Source organism: Motacilla alba, chromosome 3, assembly GCF_015832195.1.
Source record: "Motacilla alba alba isolate MOTALB_02 chromosome 3, Motacilla_alba_V1.0_pri, whole genome shotgun sequence".
NCBI classification, from domain to species: domain Eukaryota; kingdom Metazoa; phylum Chordata; class Aves; order Passeriformes; family Motacillidae; genus Motacilla; species Motacilla alba.
In genome coordinates this window covers 11,815,555-11,836,498 of record NC_052018.1, presented here as the reverse complement: position 1 = coordinate 11,836,498, position 20,944 = coordinate 11,815,555, and the positions used below count along the sequence as shown (strand labels likewise).

At 37.4% G+C, this 20,944-nt stretch overlaps 1 protein-coding gene across 2 annotated transcripts in view; it reads left to right on the top strand.

Annotated features, from left to right (window-relative positions):
- Positions 1 to 20,944, top strand: part of VSNL1 (visinin like 1) — an 86,852-nt gene that overhangs the window by 39,049 nt on the left and 26,859 nt on the right. For both annotated transcript variants that reach the window (XM_038130812.1, XM_038130814.1), the window contains exon 2: positions 382 to 548. In XM_038130812.1, the coding sequence (XP_037986740.1) occupies positions 387 to 548 (162 nt within the window). In that variant the 5' untranslated portion in view covers positions 382 to 386. The remainder of the gene's footprint in view (positions 1 to 381; positions 549 to 20,944) is intronic.

Here is a 20,944-nt window from a genome sequence, read left to right as displayed (position 1 = left end):
GAAGATATTTTCAAAACAAAGATAAAGAGGAATTGTCTGGACATTCCTGAATCTGTGAAATTTTTTTTGTTATAGTCTAAGAAAATATAAGTAATCATTTTCAATCTTATTGTAAAGAAAAGCTGTAAATTGCCTAATTTTAATGAGAGTAGTCTGTCTCCAGGCCTTAAGCTTCCTAAATGAAAGAAGAATATTGCCTTTTCCACTATTTTCAACCTCCAATAATCAAGCATAACTTAGGTTCATGTTCACTAGCAAATCAGTGAAGTTGCATTTGACTGAAAGCAGCAGTGAATTCAAAACAATTGTTCAAGTTATGTGGCTATTTCCAGTTTAAAATGTTCACATTTGGCTAATTGTATTCATTTATTTCTTCCTAAGGCAAAATGGGGAAACAAAATAGTAAGCTGGCCCCTGAGGTGATGGAAGATCTGGTGAAGAGCACGGAGTTCAATGAACACGAGCTAAAACAGTGGTACAAAGGATTCCTAAAGGACTGTCCAAGTGGTAGACTGAACCTTGAGGAGTTTCAGCAGCTCTACGTAAAAGTGAGTTATTTACTAAGTTATTTGTTAACTTAAAAGTAAGTTATTTGACTGTAGAAAAAGTTATGAAGTAATGTAAAGCATATGGTCCAGAGTTGCTCGTCATTTAGACTGAGGAATAACTTTGCTTGAAGAAGCAATGGTGAGGATGAGGCAATGAGTGGGAAGTGTTACCCTCTTCACACCAGTGATTTGTGTAACTATAGTGACAAGAACCAAAAGTTTAGGAAAAAACCTGTGATTTATTCTCAAGAAATATAATACATTCTCTGTGCTCTGAAATTCATGACAGTAATTTCAAATTTTAAAGGTGACGTCGTTCACCTTTAAAAGATGGCCATGGTCCTATTGAATATAAACCATGTGATTGCTGGACATATTTTTGTAAAAGTGGTGAAGTTTCATGACAGTATGACCTGTAGATAAATTATGCACTGTGCACAAAGGATTTCTTCCATAAATTTTAGATATTGCCTTTATATTTTCCCTGATGTCACTTTTTTCTCATTTTATTGGGAAGAGAAAGAAGGCTGATCTGTTTATTTTCTTCTTATTTTTTATTACTTTGTCATGTTCAATGCAGTCTTTCCCTTACATTTATTATGTATTTATTCTGTAACAAGAACAACATGGAGGAAGCATAAAAAGTGTATTCATGTTACAAAGATAATTATATTTTAATTCAGAATTGAGTGTCGACCTAAAGGTCAGACACGTCAAAGTAATGTTAATTAGGACAAATATTGAATGGCAATGATGAAATATAGGATCGTAAATACAATGTGAGGCTGAATAAAAATAAAGCAGTCTTTCAAATGTAAGTAGTTACTATTGAGCACACTGGCAATTTTGCAGACAAGTGGGACTGTTGTTTTCCTCAAATGCACGCTGCAGCTCTTTCCTAAATTTCTTCAGCGTTGAACCAGATCACTCTGCAAAGTATTACCTAGATCCTTTTTCTTTCTAATGAATGGTTCTAGCATAAACTTCTAATTCAGCTTACACAAATAAGCTTCTGTCTTCATATTTGAATATTCATGGCTGAAGAAGATGTTGCCTCACAATCCTAGTCTAAAGAAACAAATGAGTTTATAATGAATTATGTTTTCAGATGAAAGAATCTGTACAGCCTCAGGTGTTGTACTTGTTGTTGACTGATAATTTATAAGTTCCATTTTAAACAGTACTCACTGCACATCCAACAAGGGCACACATCCAGTGATTTCTCATACATGTTTCTGGGAAAAGTAAACCTTCTTTAAAGAATTCTTAATAAAGTATGTCAGCTCTTCAGAAATATTTTTTTTCTTTTTGGAAAATCACAGTAAAGGTCTTCTTTGGGAACTTTTTTTTTGTTTTGTTGTTTTTTCTTTTTTTGTTGTTTGTTTTTTGGGGCTTTTTTTGACTTTGTTGTTGTTGTAGGTTTGTTTTGGGGTTTTTTTTGGTTGATTTTTTTGTGGGGTGGTGGTTTGGGTTTTTTTTCATGATTTTATATCTGGTGAGGAAAAACATCTGGATATAACTCAGAACTTCCAGGACTTCCTTCCTTCAAACAGGTGTTTGAAGCATTCATAATATTCCACAAGATACTTTACTCATGAAGACATATCAGAGAGTAAATTCAATATCATGTTTGCAATGGTGGTTGAGCAAAAAATAACATGAAGAGCACCAGCAGTATTTTGCTCCTGAAATTTAAAGACAGCTTTGTAATCTTACTAAGCTGCAATATCCAGCTTTTAGTTTTATGGCCTCATGTATCTTTAGACATGGACATGAAATGGGATTCTCTGCCTTGCTTTGGTAGTTGTGGGGCTTGATTTTTGCTGTGTAATGGCACTGCTATATATTTATTCCAGTTTACTGTCATCCTATATTTAATGTCTATACGGGGCAAAATACTAATCTTGCGAGGAGAAATATGATTAGCTGTAATAAATTTAAAATAGCTTTACCTCTCTGTGTCACAGAAATGCTTGTAAAATAATGTCTCTGAGGAGCTCATAGTCTGAGTATTGGCTGTGGATGCAACTTCTTCTGTGTAGGATATTCTGTGTACCCCAGCTTCTGGTTACAGATAAACCCCCAGATGTGAAATTTGATCTTTCCAGGAGGAGCCACCAGCAGGAGACCCGGATCATTATGATTACATTTACAGCCTCTCACTTCACTGGAAATATATTCAGGGTGAAAATGCATGAAGCATGTATTGATTTGTAATTCTTCTGCATAAACTTCTAGTTGGGAGGGATGACATTTATCTGTTTGTCTGAACTGGATTTTATTGAGGAAGATTTCCATAGATCAATATATTTTGAAAAGAAATACAAGACTTTCCTCCATTTCCAATTCATGATGACCTAAGATGACATTGTTTCTTTTTTCGTGGGAGCTGTGGGGAGCAATTCCATGTGTGTTGATAAAAAGGCATTGGTCATCTAACTTACATGCAAAGGAAACTTTTTTTACTCATACACAATAGAAAATACCCTCAGCTTAAACAGACAAAACGTTTTATATTAGCAATACTTTGGAGTGAATTTCCTGGTTATCTGCACTTCTGTCAGAATTACAGAGCGGGGTGCACAATCTTAGGGCATAGAAACTGTTTTGGGGTTTTTTTTTTATAAAATATAACTAGATGTGTCCTGGGATCACACATGATGTGTTACTTATCTAATTGCAGCTAATAAGCTTGGGTTGGCCTGAAAGGGAACCTCCAGAACAGGTGTGATGTGGATGTCAGGTCCTCAACATGAACCCTTCCAACTCTACATATTTGCATCAATTGTACTGTGCTGTTTACTGATGTAGATAAATACTGTATTGACTAAAGGGGGAATTACTCTAGTTTGGCTTGGGAACATTTGCTATTGAAGTTTCCATTATGAATACAAATGATCCAGTGCTTAAAATAAATAGCAGTTTCACCAATGGACTCTACAGAAAAATTATTTGCAGCACTTTTAATGCAAGTGTCTATAAAAATATTCAGTCAAGAATACCTCTTTTAAATAAGCAGCTAATAATCAGAAATATACTTCATATTGTTGCATATTTAACATTTTCTGCAGTATAGTAGGTTTATTGAAATACTGGTCCATTTTTGGGTAGATAGATTCTTCTTGGGATACAAAATCCATGACAAACTATTAGGGCTTATGTTTCCCTCCATGGCACTGAATAAAGTGAATGCTTCTTCAGTTTTTTAATAGTTTACTGAAGAGTTGGTTTTATATACTGCAAGCCCAGAGCCACAAAGAGTCCTCAATACTGAACCACTGAGATAGATGTCCTGAAAGTCTGCATGGAGCATGGGCGGGGAGCAAATCTATGGATAGCATTTTGAGGAAGCTAAAACTCGAGCCAACATTTTGTAAAGTAACATGCAGAACCACAAGGCATTGCTCAGGACAGGAGCTGGTGCTAAATTCTAAGTTTCTCCAGGGTATGGGAGTTACATCTTCCTACTGCAGAGAACTATCTAGAACAGTAGAAAAAGGAAAATCAACTGACTGGAGTCCTTTTAATTTCTTTCTTAAGTGACAAAAATAATGTAATTCTCTTACCTTTATCACAGTGGTTTATGTACTCCTTAAGCTGTAGAAAACTGAATCGATTAGATGAAGAGCATTGCCAGCAGGTCGAGGGAGATCATCCTGCCCCTCTACTCAGCCCTGGTGAGATGTATCTGGAGAGTTGTGTCCATTTCTGGTCTTCTCATGGCAAGAGAGAGATGGAGCTCCTCTAGTAGGTCCAGCAGAGGGTGACAAAGATGACAAATGGACTGGAGCATCTCTGCTATGAAAAAATGGCTGAGGGAGCTGGGCCTGTTCAAGAAGAAATAACTGAGAGGAGATCTCATCAATGTTTATCAGTATCTGAGGGGAAGGTGTCAAGTGGAAGGACCAGGCTCTGCTCCATGGTACCCAGCGATAGGTCAGGAGGCAGACAGTGATGCGCAGGAAGTTTCACCTGAATATGAGGAAGAAATTCCTTACTGTGGAGTGACCATGCACTGGAACAGGGTGCCCAGAGAGGCTGGGGAGTCCTCCTCACTAGAGATATTCCAGAGCCCTCTGGATGCAGTTCTGTGCCATGTGCTCTGGGATACCCCTGCTTGAGCAGAGAGGTTGGACCAGGTGATCTGCTGTGGTGTCTTCCAACTTTACCCATTCTGTGAATTATCATGTCTCTGTTTGAATCTGCACTGCTTGCCCTCTCATTTATCTACCTGTGATGAGATGTGACCTTCTGGGCTGCTGGCAATATTCCATTTAAGCTCTTTTTCTGTAGGAAATTGCATCAGACAAGCTGAAACCTAAAATTTCCTTCTTCAAAGAGAATACACTAACTGTTAAGCTTAATCCTTACTAGCTGTCTTAATTTTCCTTTTTCTCTCCTAAAAAGTCCTTAATTCTTTCATCTTGCATGAAACTTCATTATCATTGCAGGCAGAGAGCTAAGAAATTAATATACAAAACTGTCATTAAAATAAAAGATACCAATAAAAAACTCTTGAGTGTTCCTATCATTCTTTAGGTTTCTTGCAGTCTAGAGGGCCAAATACATTTTCCTTCAGATTTTTTGAATTCACTGGGTTTAGATGAATATGCCCTAGAGTGTGTAAGTGTGCATAATCACTGCTAATATTCACAGGAATTATGCATGTTTATTAAGTGGAAAATAGGCTTCTATATTGTGATACTTCTTGGAACTGGGTCACTGAACATGAGAAGCATATCTCTGCTCTAATAGAAACAAGCACCAATGGTCCTTTAGCTGGAAGAGTAGAGTTAGGAATGATCATAATATAATGCTAACATTAGTAAAGCTTCTTACTTTGTGAATTTATTGCCCCTATATTATTTGGATATGTTTTGTAACTTAAATGAAGGGGGTAAAAAAAAGAAAAAAGAATGCTATTTCATTAATTGGAATCAAATGGTTTGTCATAAATTTGGCTTCTGTCTCACATTTCTGGCCTTGAAGGGAATTGATTTTTAGTCCTTCATTTTAATACGTGTAGAACAAAAGAATCTCCAAAATCTATTGAAATTTAAGTGGGTGCATTTGCAGTCTCTTTCAAGACAGACTAGCATCTTTCTAAAGATGGCACAGAGCTCCTCAAAATATCAGGTTAAAGCTGGATTTCAGGCTTTCAGTGGCTGTAAAAAAGTAGGATTCCAGAATGGCACAGCTGTGTTTACAGATGTCCCAAACATAGATGCAATTGTACTGGCAGAAATTGATGTTTCCTGGGATCATCTCTTAACTGGTAGAGCTGAGCTGGTTTTATGAGTGTGCCTTGGCCACTTGAGCTCTCCCTATAACAGGAACACTTTTAAGGTATATTATACCAATGTTAAGTGTATTACGCCAAATACAATTGATATATTTAGCATATTATACCAATCCTGTGTTGCTGTAGAACTGCATCATGTCTTGAAATTATAGATTATAAAAAATACTGATTTATCTACCCACACAATGATTTTAGTCGCTACCTTCCAGAAGATTACATCTGGTGTGCCAGCGGTATTCCTGGACAGCATGACAGTATATTTGCTTGCATGAATCACCTAAATTTAACTGCAACACAGAAAACATAATATGTATTTATTTATAAAGATTACTTTAAAAAAATCTTTAAAGTTATTAATATTACTGCTGTGCTATTGAATTTTTCAAATGGATATGGAATAATAAAACTAATGCTGTTATTTTAGAAATTTTTGATGCAAACAAATAGAGCAACAAATAGCACTGCTTTGGGGACATCACAATATAGCTCTGTAAGGAGCATTGCATATCTAGAGGGGCAGATAAAGTCTGGAAAGGAATGACAGTAACATTATTTGCCTCAGTAGAAGCTTTGCTTGTGGGGGGTAGTAAAACAGTTGATGAGGTAGAGAGTCTTAATGCATTCCTTAAGCACTTAATACAAATCTGCACATCGGAGACAATTACTGTAAATCATTAGGAAAAAAATCTTTTTCACCAGAGGTTCAGTGAAGTTGCTATGAAAAGAAAATTAATATAGCAGAATCTAAATGGCAGTGTGCTGAAAAGCAACTGGGCTTGTGGCCCAGCACTATCACTGGGGAGTGCTTTTCAGGATGAGCAATCTTCTTGGTGCTCCATAGCTGTATTAAAACTGGGTTCTGATAACTTTAAAACCAAAAGCGATTGCAACTGCTTTTCTGCTTTTCAAACAGGACTTGGCTAAAAAAAAAAAAAAAAAAAAGGCATAGTCTTGTTGCCTGGATGTTCTCCATACAAAACTGCTTTTGCCATTATTATTTTTCTTCTCCTTACAGACATGAATAGGCAGGTCCTGTGCCAAAATGCAGGTCTACTTCTAAACCACATAAAAGGCTTATTATATATTTCAAAGAGAAGCTGAGATTGTGCTCCATGAATTTTAAAACAAAGGGCCAAAATACTCATTACGTATAAAACCAGAATCAAACAAACCCCAAAGGCAGTGTTAACTTTGAAGCCGACTTTCAGCAACTCAGGGAAGATGAGGATACTGGTAACATGCCTTTCTGCTGCATTTCTGTCTCTGTGCTTATCCCAGGAAAAATAATGTCTGGGCTTAATATCATTTTGTGGAACAGATTTTAAAATCTGTCTTTAGTAAACAGAACTTTAAAGATCAGCAACCATATTGGAAAAAAAAAAAAAAAGCCACAGTAAAAAACCCCAGATTCTCATTTAAGCTGCAAAGCAAATTGAAAACAGTAATTTCCAGAAGAGGACCAGCATGCTGGGTAGCAAACAGTTCTGAAAATGTGGCTGTAAATCACAACACTGGATACTAAGAGCCTTTAACAATGTGGAATGGAGTCAGTTTAGATTGAAACACTAATCTCAGTGAAGCTAATGGGAATTTTCATTCCTGATCCTTACTTAAGCGCTTAGGACTGTACTGAGCTCCCAAAATTGTTTATCTTTGTGAGACCCGAGTGCTGTGAAGTCTGCTGCAAGCTCCATTAACCATTAGTGTCCAGTCCTACTAGCTGGATCTAGAGTCTGGAGAGCTCCTCTCATCACATGTGAAGATGTGCACATTGGGAGCTGTCATTTAAAGGCAGCAATGGTTTAAAACCTAAATCTGGGAGGGAAGAGGTAAAACTAAGGGTCCTAAAGCTGGTAAAGTTTCACAGGCAAAGAAGGACAAGTCCTTTTCTCTAGTGGTTATTTTTAAAGGCTAAATTTTTTTTTTTTTTTTTTTTGCTCCTGTTGCAGAGCATATAATGGCTCATATCCTCTGGACAATCTCCTCTGGAGACTCTAAATGTGGGAAATGAGGAAGTCAGACAATTTTAAGAGATGAAATCTAAACAGCTAAATCTTAATTGCTCTGAACAGTAGCTTGTGGAGTATCCAGGCTAGTGGAATGAATCTTACTAATGCTTGAACAAATCAGTAACATATGCTGATACTCTGTCTGGAAGAGGGAGGAATCATGGTCACATGAATCCAGAAAGCAGTCCTACTGTCCAAAGGCTTTTTCAGGGGTTACAGAGTCAGCAGATGTGTGGGAATGCAAACATTTAGTCCAAACTTCTGATTATTACCAAGTATCGAATATATCTGTAATTCTGTGGCTATATGTGGTTCTTGGAGGCATTTAAAACTGACTCCCAATGCATTGAAGAGAGTCCATCCAGACAGGACAAGATGATCCAGCCTGGAAAGCTTAAAAATATCACCATTTACATGCATGCCCCAGTTTCCAGCATAGCCTGATAAAAGAATGCAGACTGGGTAAATTTCCCAACAATAACATGCAAATTACTTTCACTTCATCTTTTATTTTGAAGGAAGTTCACCAGTTTCCAAAACTGTCATGCATTTTTATAAGAGACCTTCTTCCTTTGCAGCTCACCTTTGATCTATGTTTTATTCCTCTGAGAAATCAGAAGAATGAATTTGGGATACTGTGATTATTTCTGAAACAAAATACTGAATTCATTAAAAAGGTTATCTGAAGGGTAATAAGAGAGTGCTGCAGCTTGGATGGAGAGAGCCATTGCTAACACTAAGAATGAAAGAATTCAAAGAAAAAAACCAGTGAACTGTCAGCATCACATTCCATAGCTGTTGGCATGTTCAGATCTGCTAGTTGCTGTAGCAGTGCTTATTTTATCATTGTTACATAGTCCTCACAGCAGCTGTCGAGACTGATCAGTGGTTCACAACCTCTACACAATCTGTTGCAAAAGTCAACTGTTTCAGAATTTTGTCATCCTGAAACTTCTGCTTCCTTCCTTCTCCCTTCATCCCGCCTCAGTGCTTTCACAAAACCAGTGAAAATCCACAAAACCAGTGAAAAAATATTCACAAACCCAGTGAAAATCCTTGAGGATGTGCAGGAGAGAGAAAGAGAGAGAGGTAATATTGACTGTACTTCTTTCAGAGATCTTCTCTTCTCTTGCAATCAAATGAAATTGTCACGATTGAAGCACACAAAGTCTCTATATTGTGGATGAACAGTTGAAATACTAAAAGTTTAAACCATTTGCTTGATGTCTTTAGCAAATTCAGGGTTGCAGTTACTTCATGGATCAAAATATAAATGTACTTTACTTCATTTCTTTGGCGTGAGGGTTTGTTCTTTTTTCCTACAGGATGGCTTAGCAATGCCTTCCTAGAGTTACACATGCACATAACAGTATGGCACTTCTGGCCAGATGTTAATCAAATATCTAGTTGAGCTCTACACTGGTTTCTGAGCCTTGTAGTTAAAGTGTGACCATGTCTTAGTGGAAACCTGTGTTTTAGGTCTTCAGTGACCTGGATTTTGAAATGCAGATCAGCCTTTCTGGATGATACCAGCTTTTTTCTGAAGGCTAATAAGCCTGTGTTTTTATTACTTGAGACAAAGTGAACTAGGGTCTTTCAGGGACCTCTTCTTGTAGCATTTCTTGAACTATAAACATTACTATTTGTATAAGATATATATATATAAGCTGTTTAGTTTTACAGGGTTCCTGAAGGAAGCATTAAAGCAGGGCACTTCATTTCAGTGCTGGAGTGAATTAGTGTGATTTAATTTTTTTTTACTTTTAAACATTAAAATGCTTTCCCCTAGTATCAAAGTGTGCATTCAGTATCTCACTTGTGCACAAGGCCTGGAGCTGAAAACAGCATTCTTATTTCAAAAGGTATGGACAGGAACTGGGTGCTCTGAACCACAGTCCTTCACCTCGCTGTGCTATCTTTGACTCCCTGCCTCACCTTCTCCTCCCTCTCTCCTCCCAGGAAACTCATCAGTCCTGCAGAAAGTTAATTTACCATACTAATATGTACTTGATGGAGTGAGTCTCTGTAGCTGGGTGTGAAAATCTGAAAAATGAAAGGGAACTCATTAGAGTGAGCCATGGCACTCACAGCCAGGCAGTGCCTGTGTCAGCCTGCTCCACCGGCTTGTGTGTGCTGAGATGGCAAATCACTGCTACCACTGCTACTGTGCTGCTCTGGAAAGCTACAGCTATGCAGCTAATGAAACAAGGGCTTTTTCAGGGTACTGTGGAATGGAGAAGCGTTTGGGAGCTTGGTTAATTTTCAAGTCAGAGTTTTTTTATTATCATGTAGACATTAGTTGGCATTCCAGTCAGATTTCTACTACTCACAGTCTGAACGCTTCCAGTACCTTGGGATATCAACTTCCTTTTTCTTCAATGAGAGTAAATTTCCATCTTTTCATGTTTAATTAAGGCTCATAGGAATAGACTATTTGCACTGACAAACCTAATAATTGCCAAATTGAGATGACTTACTGCTACCTGGCATGTCAATTAGGTAACTATCTTAATTTTACATTCAATCACAAACAAAGCAAAATGAGAAAAACATATGGTTTGGAATATAAAGTAATCAACAGAAGGAAAATTAGACAGAAGGCGATTTTGCCATTTTACTAAAGTACATATGAAACATTCTCAGAAAAATGTGGTATGAAATCCACCAGATTAAGAAGATGTGAAGGTTGGCTATCTGATTACATGAATAGTCCAGAATTGAACATGCAGCTTTAAATAAAATCCCCCAGTAGTCCAGAGAAAGAGCAGTATATACAAAAGTGTAAATCAATACTGCAGTTCACTTCCAAGTGAATAGCAATTGAGGATTATTTCCATGTTAACAAAAAAAGGAGTTAAAAATTCCAATGTAATTAATTGAAATAAAATTGTATGCGTACCTTGTCAGCAGCTTTCATGAGAAATAATGAAATTATTTCAATTATGAAGTTATTTCTAGATGCCTCTAGAGTTCCCCTTTCATTTGGTAGCATATACCCTAGGACTGCTGTTAGCCCTTATTAGGATATTACACATCTCTATGGATACTTATGACTCTACAGCTTTCTCTGACAGATATCCTCAAGTTTGCTCCTCCCTGTCAAACCATCAGGATAGGAGATGCATAAGCCCTATTCCAAGATATGTGAACTTTGGCAATCTGGTTCCTGTCCCTGGTGCTAATACCAGATACACAGGGATTGATCAAAGGAAACAGTCCTTGAACTTGCTTTTGTGCTCACAGGCTCCAGCTTGTACTGCTAATGTCCATGTTGGCTGGACCTGTGTCCCTCTTCTAAATACCTTTTTGGTTCTGAAAAACTTTAATTATGTTGGTGTTTATTAATGCAGCAGTTATTGTCCCCTAATTTTAGATGGTGGTGAGAAAATTATAGCTTAAAACATTTAGCTGAAATTATGGAGTTGTTTAAGAATGGATAGACTAAAACAAGAAATTGTGCTCTGAAAGCCTCACAGGACATCAGAGGCATGCAGATGAATTTAAGTGATGTGCTTCCTCCTAGCATGGAACTGTTTTCGCCAGAATAAACTCCCTGCAGCTGCTTTTCATCCAGCTGCTGAATGCTGGTCTCTGGAAGGTGATGCTCTTTGAATGTGGTCCTGGTGAAATGCAGATGTCCTTAGCTCCTTCTGAACCTTTCTATCCACACACACACCCCTTAGCCCTGACAGGAAAGGATGGAGTTGTGGAATCTCTGCTGCCCATCTACGTTCTGCTTCCCACTTACCCTCTCACCCAAGACCTTGGCAGGTCAGGTGCTGTCCCCTGTGCTCAATTAACAATACTAATTTCATTCAGGAGGAAAACACATCTCCTTTCCTCAGGGCCCAATTTCTACATTTCTGTACAAAGCATCTTCAGCACATTGAGCCTTATATTACATGTGCATTGGTACACTCAGTACAAATATTATAAACACACATTAAACTTCTTGATTAGGACAAGTGATTTAGGTGGCAATCACTTCTGAGCTCACAGTTGCTTAGTGATGACCAAATCCCACAGTTTTATTGAAGGAATACAGTCACAGTATATCTAGAGCCACAGAAGGATACAGCTGAGCATCATTAGTTTTTAACTCATGCACAGTTGTTTTTCATCTCATCTCTTCTGTTGCACATTTGTACAAAACAAGGGATGTTAGTTACAGTCTTAACACTATATTTATTACTCTTAGAAGTCAAACTTCCCAATATTTCATATTTAAATATTTTAGATATTTATTTATTTTAAAATATAAATTCCATACATGACATTTGTTTGCTTAATTGTGTTTTTTAAAGCAAAATAATTGTTCAATAACACCTCTGTGGCCTTTAGGGCAGCCAGGACAAGGGTGAGAGATGGAGAAATCTTGACTCCATGTTTCAGAAGGCTGGCTTATTACATTATGATATATATTATAGTTAAAATGCCACACTAAAACTATACTAAAAGGACAGAGAGAAAGATGCATCAGAAGGCAAGACAGGAATAGAAAGGAGTGAATAACAAAGGCTTGTGACTCCCAGAGAGTCTGACCCAGCTGCCTCCTTGATTGGTTATTGAGTAGAAACACCTCACATTGACCAATCAAGGATGCACCTGCTGCATTCCACACTAGCAGATAATAATTGTTTGCATCTTGAAGCTGAGGCCTCTCAGCTTCTCAGGAGAAGAAAATCCTGACAAAAAGATTTTCATAAAATATCATGGCTACACACCTGGACTGAGAAAGGTTCACTTTCTGAGTTCTATATTGTGGTTCTTAAAAGCTCAGCAAGAAAACTGCGGTTAAAGTCTGGAACATGATGCTGAAAATTGTAGTTTATAATAGTAATAATCATATTTAATTGTAAAGGTGCTATATGAGTCTTGGATTGAAGAAGCAATTATTTATCTGTTGATTAGTTCTCACCACAATTGTGGCAAGCATATGACAAGGGAAACACAAAAAATTAGTGACCTTGTGTTAGAATTGCTTGCTCAGTGCCGCAAATTAGCCCCTGTGGTGTGTTAGTCTATCCACTCATTTATTTTTAAGATTCTTTTCCCCAGGAGCTTTTCTGTATAGCATAAAAATGGTGTTTAATGGACCTGAGGTTATTTTCACAGAGACATAAATTCTGGGGTTATTCTAACATACAGCCAAGAATTGTAGGAATAAGGATATTTCTGCTTCCTGTATCTACTACCCTTGGGTATCTTTGAAACATGAAAAATCATGAGAAAGAGCACGTGCTCTGAAACAACCTGAAAGGAAATCATATTTTCATTGTCAGAAAATTTATTTTCTCATACAGAAAATCACCAGCAGGTCCACAGCAATAAAACTGAGTGAAAAAATACTGCTATCAAAAGGTAAATGCTGGTCTTTGTGCACAGCAGTTTCTTTTAAAGTGATGTACCTCTTTGTTATTTCTCTGTAAGAATAATGACATTTTGCCAAAGAAACAAAATCTGTTTCCAGAGAATGAACACATTTAGTATAAAAATTACATTTAATGTGTAGCCAAATGTATTAAAAATACAAAATTCAAAATTATTAGTTTGGCACACTAGCTTCTAATAATTCTATAGAAGTGGACTATCTGTGGGAAATTAGCTCTTGAGCTCTATCCAGAAGGCAATTGTCAGTGGGAGAGAAAAAATCTCTGTATTCTGGCTGTCCAAGCCTGGAAATTTTTTCTGCACAGGCACAATAAATAGTTTTTGCTAGAAATAAAGAGACTGCCAAATCAACCTATCTGAATAAAAAGTATGTTGTGCTTTACACATGGGAAAAGTGCTCCAGAACAGTTAATCCCTACGAAAACATTATCCCTGGATTATCACCAGTAGTACTTGCCTTCAGGCAGTTTTCAGTTATTTGTTTCCATTTTCTATACATGTACCCAGTGTTTTTATTTCCACGTGACTGTTCATCTCAATCATTTTCTTTGCTCATCTATTCTGGGCTCGTGCGTGTGCATCTTACATGTTGCCAGAGTACTTTGGGCTATATTTACATTTCCAGATTCATAGAAATATTGTTCTACATATAATGCTGCGAAAGCCTGTACGTGGTCCTAAAAGGGCCACTGATTTCTGTGGAGTGGCCCGTGTCACTGCAAAGTACGTCAGTGGGCCAGAATACCTTGCACCTTTTCTCCTTCCCTTTTGCATTATGAAAATGTTATGAAAACGTTATGAAAACCCCGTGGCAGTCCTGTGAGTGGGTGGTGTGAGTGAGTTCACGTGGCTCCCTGGCTGAAGAAGCCTCACAGGTTTTATTCCCAGCACGTTGGTGCAATAGCCGGGTCAAGGGACAGCTGAAGCCGTGTTGCTATGCAGACAGGATGTCTTGGAGCCAAAAGAAAAACAAAGAGGAAACTCTTTACAAGAAATGCAGTCCCTAGTTACCATGTAGATCACTTCCTGTATAACCAAAGGGAGTGCTAACAGTGCTCATCACATCTGCAGTGGAGTAGAAGCATTATGGTGGAGGGTAAGAGTTTGCCCAAAGTGAGGGTAGTTCCATTAATATAATCCATGATGGATTAAAAAATGTGCTTTTTTAAATTGCCAGAACTCATTTATTGCATTAAAGCCTCAATTCTTGCTCTTTTGCTACCCTAAATTGACAAAATGCAATATAATGAAAAAATGTTTTCCTCCTAAAGGAACAAAGTACCTTCCTTCTTCCTGGAGTGCACCAGATGATCCAACCCAGGCATCCCTAAATTCCTGTAAAATCCTGGCTGTCAGGCATGTGGAATCTTTAGATACATCCCCACCTTCTTCTTTACTGTAATGTGCTTTTCTTTTCTTCCCAGCCAGCTCATATCTTTATTCCCTAGGGCATTAGCTAGATGAGTGGTGAAGCCTGATGGGATGTCTGTACCTCTGTCCTTTTCTTCTCCAGCTTTTGAATTTCTGCAAACTCGGCTTTGTGAGTTCAGCATAATGAGAAGCTTGCTGTTAGTCATGCTCATTCAGACCGTGATTGGGGCTTGGTCATTTAATTTTCATTTGTCTCTCTCCTTACTTCAAGACAAGGGCAGTCCAATATCAGAAAGCCAGCCCAATCCTTTATCTAAGAGGAACCTTATATCTGGAAACTTCTCTGAAATGTAAGTCTAAAAGCTCTGACAAGATGCTGCATAGCAAAGCAAAATGAATGGGCATAATTAAGTAAGTGTTTGTTATTCATTGTTAATAGTGCTGAGAAACACTTGAGAAAAGAAACTATCCAGACTCTATTACCTGAACTAAAATGAAATGTGTCCACAAAGATTTTTGAAATGCCTTCCTTTTAATCTTTAAACATATACATTTCTAATTTATAAAACTAGAGATTGGGTGGGGGTCATTCTTTGTAATTTTTAAATTTTTTAAACTTATTTGGCAGTAATGCAAGTTATATACATGGTGGTATCAAACAGTACAGGCTTGAGACATGAAAGTAAATTTAAAAGAGAAGAAATTGATGTTGGGTAAGTGCAAGTTTTCTGTAGACTTTGGAAGATTTAAAATTATATTTATTTTTATGAACCTAAGGGGTTTAAAAATTAAGACAGATGATGAAGATTATGTTGTCAGGGGCATGTTATCTAGACAAGCAATTCCGTATTTAAGGTTGTACATCTACATTAAAACACATGGTTGTGAGAAGACTTGCCCTTGCAGGCTTTAGATAAGGTTGTAAATAAACAGATGAAATAGCCAATGGTGCTGTTCAAATCCATGGGAGATTTGATACCTTCTGAGGGACCAAGGTTTGGCTTGCATTTTTCCAGTTTCTTGTTTTATAACACATGAAACACTGCAAAAGAATAACAGATGGCCATATGGCTAATTTTTTTTGTGACAAAAATATGGTCAGTTTTTGTCTCTTGTATGGAAATTCCTGCTTTCTTGGTAACTCCCACAAGCAAATAAGCCATTACCAAGCCGTTCCTGAAGTGATAAACATAATATGTGGAAGCACAGTGAAGATGCTGGATTGGGCACTCCTGGGAACTCCCATTCAAGCCATTGTGGGTTTTTCAGTTCATTGGAGAAACAAATCAGATTACCACATCTGTTTAGCCAGATGGTCTTTCTAGTGTCATGAGGAAAATGCAGTCAAAATACTGTCTATAACTAGCACAAGGATTGTATTGACAACTTGATGCAGAAAAGGAGTTACATTACAGAAAACCCCTGTTGATGGTATTTGATGGCAGTGTCCTTTTCTAACAGGCAAATGAACTGAGCACCATCTCCAGCCATGGTTTGGGTAGGTGGAAACCATCATACTGAGTATATCTATGGTTGGTTTCTAGATTGCAAGGTGGGAACACTAATCTATTTAATATAATATTAATGTATTAGAATAATAGAATCATAGCATTAGTTGGGTTGGAAGGAACCTTAAAGATCATCTAGTTCCAACCTTCCTGCCATGGGCAGGGCTGGCATTCACTAGATCAGCTTGCTCAAAGCCTCATCCAGCCTGGCCTTGAACACTTCCAGGGATGAGACATCCACAGCTTCTCTGGGCATCCTATGCCAGTGCCTCATGGTAAAGAATTTCTTCCTAACATCTAATCTAAATCTGTCCTTTTTCAGTTTAAAACCATTGCCCCCGTCCTGTTACAATCTGCCCATATAAAAGCCTCTTTTAAGTTACTGAAAGGATGATATAAGGTCTCCCCAGCTCCTTGTCTTCTCCAGGCTGAACAACCCCAATTCTCTCTTCCTGTCACCACAGGAGCAGTGCTCCAGCATTCTGAGCATCTTCGTGGCTTGCCCACATCCTTCCTGTGCTGGGGACCCCAGGGCTGCGTGCAGCACTGCAGGTGGGTCTTATGAGAGCAGAGCAGAGGGGCAGGATCCTCCTCACCCTGCTGCTCTCGGGGCTCTGAACGCACCCCAGGACACAATTGGCTTTTTGGGCTGTGGGCTCCTGTCCAGCTTTTCACACACAAGAACTCCTGAGTTCTCCGCAGGGCTGCTCTCAGTGAGTTCTGCTCCCAGTCCGTGTCCGTGTCTCGGATTGCCTCAACCCGTGTGCAACACCTTGCACTTGACCTTAACGAACGTCATCAGGTTCTTTTGGGCCCCTTTCTCAAGTTTGTCCAGGCCCCTCCTAATGGTATCCCATCCTTCTGTTGTATCTTCTATTAATCTTGGCCTGATCTGCTTGATATATTATCAGATCTTTATTTGTTTTCTTTAATTTTTCCAGCACTTGCCAACAAGAGTATTATGTATATTTTGGGTTCATTAGACTTCTCTTTCTTCTCTTCTGCTCAATCCACTCTACAAACATTATCATTATTATTATTAGGTCTCTCCCACATAATTAAAATAGGAGAAGGAAACTATCTTTCCCACTATACAAAAATTACTTGAGATCCTTTTCCATATCATCATTTGGTTTATTATGGCCTTATAAGAAAGATTCTTCCAGAAGATAATCAAGCTGTGGTTGACTTCTAAGAATTTGCAGTGACTAGCTATTTGTGATGGAGCCAGTTGAACATTCAAATGTTGTATGACAATTTTATATAGCTAACAAAGTGGATTTTGTCCCCATAGACTTTGAAAATTCCAGTATTATAGGAGAAATGCAAGGGACGTGGCTACCAGTGGAGAGCAAAGGCATTTTCACTGGGAAATCATCTCATTACAGGATAGAGTTGTGAGAGACATGGCAGAAATCATTCTTGGAAAGAACTCATCTTCCTGTATTTAAAGGGTGTCAGTGAGCTGTTAGATGTCTAGAACTAGGAAGAGGAACCCAGACCTTTGTAAAAGGTATTTGAGAGAAAAGCTATTTTTAATAATAGTAATAATAATAATAATAATAATAATAATAATAATAATAATAATAATAATAATAATAATAATAAATTTACCCCAATTGCAAACTATCATATAGATTTTATATTGTTGTTTGGAATGTATCAGCATGTTTTATATCAAGAACTCATAATGCATTCTTAGCAAATGGTAAAAATCCCAGTGATAATTCCACCTCACACATTCTTTATATATTTGTTGTTGTTAAATTCAGGTATCCACTGTGGTCATTGAAAAGAGTTTCCCCTTTGGTGGAAACAAAATCAAATTCTGTGGACACAGATGGAAAAAGGGAAAGCAAAAGCTGAGATACGTGGAAAAAAGTGTGCTTTTAGGTATTTATAAACTATTTATTTGCTGAGTTTAGAGCATATTCATGCTGGGAAAAAAAAAGATTGTTTCTGACTTTTTATTAGTTTTGTGATAATTGCAATAATTACTTTAAAAGTCAAAACCCAGGAAATTCTAAATGAGACAGTATAATTATAATATATAACCATAATAATGCTTGCTTCCATTCCTCACTTGGGTATTGTGAGGCTTAATTAGTTAATGTTTGTACAGCAGTAAAATGCAAAATGCTGTAAAAATATTAAGCATTTTTCCTGTTTCAGTTCTTCAGTACAACCAATTATCTTTCATAAGGTTTTTAAAGGGGATAATTTAAAAATATCTATGTAAACCAAACTGTATTTTATATTTGTCTTGCTGGGAGATGGAGTGGCAAATCAGTGTTTAATTGCATCAGTATTTCACATGAGCCTGCTGACACTGTGACAATGGATTTGGCCTGGAAATATTTGTTGATTATCATATTTCTGGGCCATGCAACAAAATTAAAGTGTTCTCATGGGAGCCAGAGACGCAGCTGATGAAAATAAATAGAAAATGAGTGTCAGAAGCTGACAAATGATCATACTTAGAAGGGGGGGAAAATAATGAATAAATAGCATTCTGTTGAAATAAATAAAACCTTTTGTCAAATATTTAGAGTAGGAAAATCTGTTATTTCATCCTTTTCTTGTACAGAGTTCAGTGAAGTAAAAAAATCTTGTGCCATATATAAATATGCAATGTATAAACAACAAATGGAGCTAGAACTCAGGGAATGTGGTGCTGAAGAGCAAAATATGAGGTTTCAAATTCTCTTTAGGTGTAAGAAGTCCTGAACAAAATCTGTGTATCCAAATAACTGTTTTACACACTGTAAGAATCACTCTGGGTTGGAGGTGGAAATACACATAAATTAATTTTCAGGAGATTACTTGCACCTCTGGGGATGATATGCTGAGTCTGTCATCCAGGGCATTCTCCAGTAGATCATTGGTTATTTAGTCGCCCTTATCTCTGCCATTGAGCTTCAGCACAGAATCAAGGGTTGGGATTAATTTTGTCATCTGAAGGCTAGTGTGTTGTTTAGGCTGCACTAGAGTCAGTGGAAAGACAGAGGTAGTTTCCTGGGATTATTAATTTTGTCTGCCTTAGGCAGAACCACCGTTGTTTCTTTAATAGCTGCTGGACCAAAGAAGAGTTCTCAAAGGAATTAATCTGACCATAAACCTTTTGAAATAAATTCATGATGCTATGGAAGCAGCACTCTCCTTTCACTATAGAGGGATTTTCATGTTTCATATTTGTTTTTCAGACTTAGACAACTTGGATGCAAATTAGATAATTTGCACGAGGAGTGTGGGCTCACGCCTCCACATGTAACATGCCAGCAGTACAGAAAATACCGAAGCACGTGTAGAGAGGGACAGTTCTCATCACTGACAGGGGTCATTCTCAAGTTAATTTGTTTCAGTTTGGAGACCATTTTGGGTTCCCTTCTGCTGCTGGTACTGTAGAATTAAGAAGCTTAGGTTGTAATCTGCATGTTTCTGTGAGCACATGGATCTGTCAAATGCAGATTAAAACAGGTATTTTTTTAAGCAAAGATGGAGTGCTAAGCAGTTGGCTTTGGATCCACATTAACACTTGGATCACTGCTTTTCAAAATAAGAGTTAATGAAAACAGATTTAGAAAATAAGAGATCCCAGTTCTATAAAGGTGGTAAAAGTTTTGCAGTTGACTTTTGTGAATCTATTATTTCAACCATTAAATGAAATTAAGAGTGGCCTATTTTACTGGTAATCATATGATGGTTAAAATGCTGGAATAATCAATATGTAAAAGCAATCATGATTAAATATTGACTCTTACTTTTTTAGCCTCAGTCTCTATTACTTGTGTCAGGCCAGTTGGATATGTATTCAAAACTGTACTTTGCTGGAAAGAAATGGTGCCACTTACTCCACCCCCAGACGATTTATAAACATCCATTTTCAGCAGGCAAAGGCTTTCCACTTTTGAAACCATGAGAATGTCCATTATTGCATTTACATGTGCCTCAGCTGCTGCTAAGCAACAGGGCTGTTACCTGCCAAAGCCTGGAGTTAAATCCCAGATCTGTAAAGAGGATGGATAGAAACACAGATGTATAATATACTTAAAATAACAAGTGAGGAATATGGTTTTGGAAATGTGTATAAATGTGGAGGTACAAGAGGAATACAATTCCATTCTAGAAATACGTGACTCAGGGTTATATATGTGTTAGAGAAAGTTAAGGAAATTAATCAATTTATTGTATTTTGGTGATTTGTTCTTGAAAACACACTGTGGTCAGATTAGTTTTGCTTTGCCAAACCTTACCAAGAAGTGTTAGGTGTATATGCAATGTTGGATAATGGGGTGTAAGGAAGAGGGAGAACATCACCAGGAAAATGTAATTTAATTTAATTTAATTTAATTTAATTTAATTCAATTTAATGCATATAGTATTTCTAAATTGTAGAATCATAGAATGGCCTGAGTTGGAAGGGGTCTTAAAGATCATCTAGTTCCAACCAAGTTTGATTCATAGTACTTTGCATAGCGATTTTGCTTCTTCTTTTAGAGACAAATGTATTTATATTTGGATAAGAAATGAGTCAGTCTCAAGTGCTTTTCAAAGGCTTGATTGGCTTTCTTTTCCATAAGTCTTTTTGGTGTCAGTTTTGGCTCAGCTGGGTGGGACTGTTTCTGAGAAATGGTTTGGATGTTAGAAATGCTGTTGCAGTTAATGGCATCTAAGTCTAAGGGTGCATGATCAGTAGTCTTGTACCAACACAAGGCATAAAGATGGTCTTTACCCTGCAAAATAACCTGCACTAAAAGAGGAGACAGTGCATGGGGGGGAACAGACCATGAGAATAAATGTGAAGAGTGAAACAAC